The 5,248-nt window shown below is 60.3% G+C and overlaps 1 protein-coding gene across 1 annotated transcript in view; it reads right to left on the bottom strand.

The window, feature by feature from the left end:
- The window catches only part of ACVRL1 (activin A receptor type II-like 1), a 6,244-nt gene extending 1,028 nt beyond the window's left edge, over positions 1-5,216 (bottom strand). The window contains exons 1-7 of the mRNA XM_009994091.1: positions 5,135-5,216; positions 3,683-3,907; positions 3,209-3,408; positions 3,007-3,106; positions 2,251-2,397; positions 1,887-2,162; positions 1,196-1,393 (exon numbers count right to left, since the gene is read on the bottom strand). Coding sequence (XP_009992393.1) covers positions 1,196-1,393; positions 1,887-2,162; positions 2,251-2,397; positions 3,007-3,106; positions 3,209-3,408; positions 3,683-3,907; positions 5,135-5,216 — 1,228 coding nt within the window. The remainder of the gene's footprint in view (positions 1-1,195; positions 1,394-1,886; positions 2,163-2,250; positions 2,398-3,006; positions 3,107-3,208; positions 3,409-3,682; positions 3,908-5,134) is intronic.
- Between the last annotated feature and the right edge of the window lie 32 nt (positions 5,217-5,248).

Genomic DNA, 5,248 nt, shown 5'->3' with positions numbered 1-5,248 from the left:
GGTGTCCATGGGGTTTACCCCCTCGCCCTCCCCCAAAACCCACCCACCAGTCCCCTGCACCCCAGGGACTGAACCCCCAACCCTCGGGGTCCCCTGGATCCCCCACCCCCAACACCCTGGGGCTGCTCAGCTCATCCCGGAGGTTCAACCCATCTCTTGAAGGTCACCCCTTGCACATGGCCTTGGTAATTCGGAGTAAATGTTTAATCTGAAGGAGCCCCAGGGCAGTAAATGAGATTATCCCGGCCAGACTGTGCCTGGGGGGGACACCCCCCACCCCCCCGCACAACGCCCACCCTTTAATTAATGCTTTTAGCGGACTTTGCTGGCACTGAGCAGCCCCGAGGAGGGTTCTCCGTGGTGTGGGGGGCCCTGTCCCCATCCCTGTCCCCATCCCTGTCCCCATCCCTGCCCCCCAAGCCCAGCCCCCCTGGCCGGAGGTCCCGGCCGGGCCGGTTTCCAGGCAGCGCTCGACGCTGCTTGTTTTCTAATCAGCGCTGAACAAACAAAGCGCTGATTGAGTCTAATGGGCCCTTTAATCAGGGAGCCGGGTGCTGACACTAGATTACAGTGTTTATAATTTACAGCTAATCTGCTGGGCGAAGGGAAGGGGGAAAAAAAAATAAAAAAAGAAGAAAGAAAAAAAGAGAAAGAAAAAAAGAGAAAGAAAAAAACACCGCCAAGGGAAAAAAAAGCCCACAAAAAAACCAACACACACACACAGAGACACAGAGACACACACATGGACACACACAGACAGACACACAGACACACACACAGACAGACACAGACACACACATGGACACACAGACAGACATACAGACACACACAGAGACACAGACACACAGAAACACACACATGGACACACACAGACAGACATACAGACACACACAGAGACACAGACACACACAGACAGAGACACAGACACACAGAGACACAGAGACACACACACACAGACATAAAAAGCCAGCAGAAAAAGGAGGGAAGGAGGGAGGGAGAGCAGCAGTGAGCTGGGAATGTGGGAGTGAGCTGGGAATAAAGCAGTGAGCTGGGAACACTGCAATGAGCTGGGAACACTGCAGTGAGCTGGGAATAAAGCAATGAGCTGGGAATAAAGCAATGAGCTGGGAACACTGCAACGAGCTGGGAATAAAGCAGTGAGCTGGGAACACAGCAGTGAGCTGGGAACTCTCACCGTTGGCCACTGTCCGGCGGGTGATCTCCCAGAGCACCAGCCCAAAGGCCCAAATGTCTGTCTTCTTGTAGGACTCGAAGCAGTCGGTGCGGATCTGCTCGCTCAGCACCTCCGGGGCCATGTAGCGCTTGGTGCCCACCCGGGGGTTGTTGCCAATGTCCAGGTAGTCACTGCCCTGGGAGTGCATGACGGCCAGCCCTGGGGGGGGTGGGTCCTGTCAGTGCTGTGCCAGTGTCCCCTGGGGGCTGCATCCCTGGGGCACCACATTCCTGGGGTACCACATCCCTGGGGTACCACATCCCTGGGGTACCACAAGCCCAGGTTACTGCATCCCTGTGGCACCACATCCCTGGGGGACCATATCTGTGGACCACTGCATCCCTGGGACACAGCATCCCTGGGGTGCCACAAGACCAGATGACTGCATCCCTGGGACACAGCATCCCTGGGGTGCCACACACCCAGGTTACTGCATCCCTGGGGCACCACATCCCTGTGCCTCTGCGTTCCTGGAGTTCCATATCCCCGTGCCATCTCCTCCCTGTGTCACCTTGTTCCTGTGCCACCACATCCCTGTTCTACCACATCCACATGTCATCCCATCCCTCTGCCACCAGATCCCTGGGGTTACACACCCCTGTCCCACCCTTGTGCCACCCCATCCCCAGGGTTCCACACCCCCCTGTCTCACCCAGGTCGGCGATGCAGCACTGCCGGTTGCTCTTCACCAAGATGTTCCTGCTCTTCAGGTCACGGTGGGCGATGGCAGGTTTGCCCTGGGTGCCAAAGATCTCCACGTGGAGGTGGACCAGGCCACAGATGATGGAGGAAGCCAAGCCCAGGCAGGTCTCCACATCCAGGGCTGTCCTCTGCAGGTAGTCATAGAGTGACCCGTTCTCATGGTAGTGGGTGATGAGCCAGAGTTGGGTGCTGGAGTTCCTTGACGTCATGTCAGAGGCGATGAAGCCTGGATGGGGAGAAAAACCAGGACCATGGAGCCACCACACAGCCCCCCCAACAGCTCCTCCCACAGCCTACCCTGGCCCCCCACTCACCCAGGATGTTGTCGTGCCTCAGGAGGACCGTGTTGTAGATCTCTGTCTCGCGGAACCAGGACTGCTCGTCCCGGGAGGAGAAGATCTTCACGGCCACGCTCTCCCCGTGCCACACACCTCGCCACACCTCGCCGTAGCGTCCTTTGCCTGCCCCAGCACCGTGTCACACAGCCCCTCCAGCCCCCCCCAGGACACCGTGAGGAACCCAGCTCCCAGTGGGGTGGCACAAGGTCCCTTGACCTTGGCCATCAGCCATGCGCCCACCCCGCCACCCTCCGTCTCCATCACCAGGATGGGGAGGTCTCAGGGTGTCTACAGGGTTTTGGCTGAGATGGTCACAGAATCGTAGGATCATGGAATGGTTTGGGTTGGAAGGGACCCTAAAGACCATCTAGATCCAATCACCCTGCATGGGTACCTCCCACCAGCCCATGCTGCTCCAAGCCCCATCCAACCTGCCCTTGGACACTTCCAGGGATTGGGCAGCCACAGCTTCCCTGGGCAGCCTGTTCCAGGGTCTCACCACCTTCAGAGTGAAGAACTTTTCCTCCATGTCCAACCTAAATCTCCCCTCTTCCAGTTTTAACCCATTCCCCCTTGTCCTCATCACTACATCATCAGCCCCAAACCCCCCATCCCAAGTCTGGCCTCGTGGTGCCACCACCGGCTGCTGCGAAGAGGGGTCTGGCACCTACTGGGGCACCAGTTTCGGGGGGATCCAGGGCAGTCCCCCAAACCCCTGGCTGCTCTCCTTACCCACGCACTCCACCAGGGTGATCTGCCGAGCCACCGTGCGCTGCACCAGGAAGGGCAGCCCTGACCCACTGCCCGTCGTGCAGTCGTCGGTCAGCAGGTCCTGCACAACCAGGGGGGCGGGTGGGTCAGCACATCCCTCCCCCCAACACCTCAGGGACATTCTGGGGGTTCCCCAACCCCCCCCACCCCGCAGCTCACCCACCTCCATCGTGCTGTCTCCCCCCATGGATGCCTTCAGCATGAGGTCCATGTCCTCCAGGCTGCTTTTCTTCTGGCGGTGCTGGGCCACCTTCCAGCAGAAGAGCGCGGTGAGCGCGGCGAGGACGAGGAGGGCGAGCAGTGGGACGAAGATCATCAGGAGCAGGTTGGGCAGGGAAGGTGCCTTTCCCAGGGCCTCTTCTCCTAGAGGGGGGAGGAAACAATGGATGGGAGCATGCAGGCTTGGACCTCAAAGGGTGGAGGTCTTGGTGCTTGGGGAATTGAGGCCGACCCCATGGATGGCAGCTCTGCAGGCACAACCCAAGAAGGGACAACCAAGGACACCTCTCTGACCCTGTCCCACCTGGGAAAGGGTGACCCTGGAGGTGCTGAGTGAGGAGGGGGGATGATCTGGAGACCCAACCCTATCACCAGCAGCATGGGCAGCTCTGCCCTTCTCCCCTCCACGCCCCCATACCTTGCAGGAAGATCTCCAGCTCAGCGTTGCACATGCTGGAGTTGCAGCACCTGGTGCCAAACTGCTCCGTCACGGACGCCCAGCAGTTTTCCGGGATGTTCTCGGTGAAGCAGCCCCGGTGCTGGGTGATGGTCCCTTCCTCCTTCCTCTTGCTGACGAAGCAGACCTTGCCCGTGCAGGTGGGCAGGCTGCAGTGTGGCACGTCACAGGCACACAGCAGCTCATCTGCAGGCGTGAGGACAGGGGACATCGTGTCATGGGGCCAGCCCAGGACATGCTGGTGGCACTGGGGACAGTGACACCTGCCCTAGAGACTCTTGAACCAAATTTTGAGAGTGGGAGACTTGGAACCACCACGGTCCAGGCTGGAGAAGGTCACTGTGGGTGCTCAATGAGGTCTCCCATCCTAAGACCCTGTGGAAAATGGCTTGATCCCAGCTGGGACCCAAGTGCCAGCCCCAGTTTTGGAGGTCACCTGTCCCCACCCCCCTGGTGGGGCAGCAGAGGGGCCATGCAGGGGACACAGATCCAGCCCCTCCAGCTGGGATTAACCTCTGGCTCACACCCAGCATTCCTAGGGAACGTGGGAGCATCCTGCTCTGGAGCTGCCCATGGGAGCTGGATCCCAGGAGGCAGGACGGGTCCAAAAAGCCCCAAACTCAACCAGTGCCTCCCCAGGGGGTACTGGGGGGACCCTCCCTGTCAGAATCTGGGTGCTGAGCCTGGGGTCCTGCCCGGAGCTTTCCCTGGCACAAGGGGCGGCCGCGTTCCCGACCTCCTGGTTTAGCTCTGCCCTTTGGCACAGCAAATATCCCTCCTGGAATGAGAGGGCTGAGCACGAGGGCAGCCAGAGGGGGTGAGGGGACAGACAGACTGCGGGGAGGGGACAGGCGGCTGTGACCACCCCTTCCTCCTGCTCCCCTTGCCCCCCTGCCCGGTGCCAGGGCCGTGGGGTGGGCAGGGGGCTGCGTGGGTGAAGCCCTGGGGGTTGGTGGCCCTATGGGCAGCATGGGGACTCAGTGGGGACTTGTCCCCTCCATGGGCTCTGCTGCTCCTCCCTGCCCAAGCACCCAGCCTGGATCCATCCCTGGTTCCCCCTGATGGTCCACCAGGGTCCTGAGCTGCTCATCCCTGCTCCCCACCATCACCCTGGGGGAAAAAAGCACATTTTCGAGCCCGTGCCTGCCCAGCCCTTCCCCATCTCCCCTCTCGTGACGTCAAAGCACTTGATGAACCTTAATTAATTAAGCTGAAATCCTCTCGGGGAAGGCAGGACGGTGTCCCAGAGGAGAAAAGCCACTCACTGGGGACAGAGGGAGCCCCCCAGGGGAGCTGGCACCAGCTGCTGTGTGTTGAGCAAACGGGGAGAGCTGAGGGGGGTTATTTTCACCCCGTGTGTGGCACGGGGGGTGTCGGGCACCTTCACCTTCACCAGGACCCCTCAGTACTCACCGGCTGCGAAGCCAAGGGACAAGGACAGGAGGGACAGGGACATCAGGGCCAGCACTGCCAGGCCACAGGCTCTGCACGGCATCGTCCTGTGGAGAGCAGAGACGTGAGAGGGAC

Source organism: Chaetura pelagica, unplaced genomic scaffold, assembly GCF_000747805.2.
Source record: "Chaetura pelagica isolate M959 unplaced genomic scaffold, ChaPel_1.0 scaffold743, whole genome shotgun sequence".
In the NCBI taxonomy this organism is placed as follows: domain Eukaryota; kingdom Metazoa; phylum Chordata; class Aves; order Apodiformes; family Apodidae; genus Chaetura; species Chaetura pelagica.
This window is presented reverse-complemented; position numbering and strand designations above follow the sequence as displayed.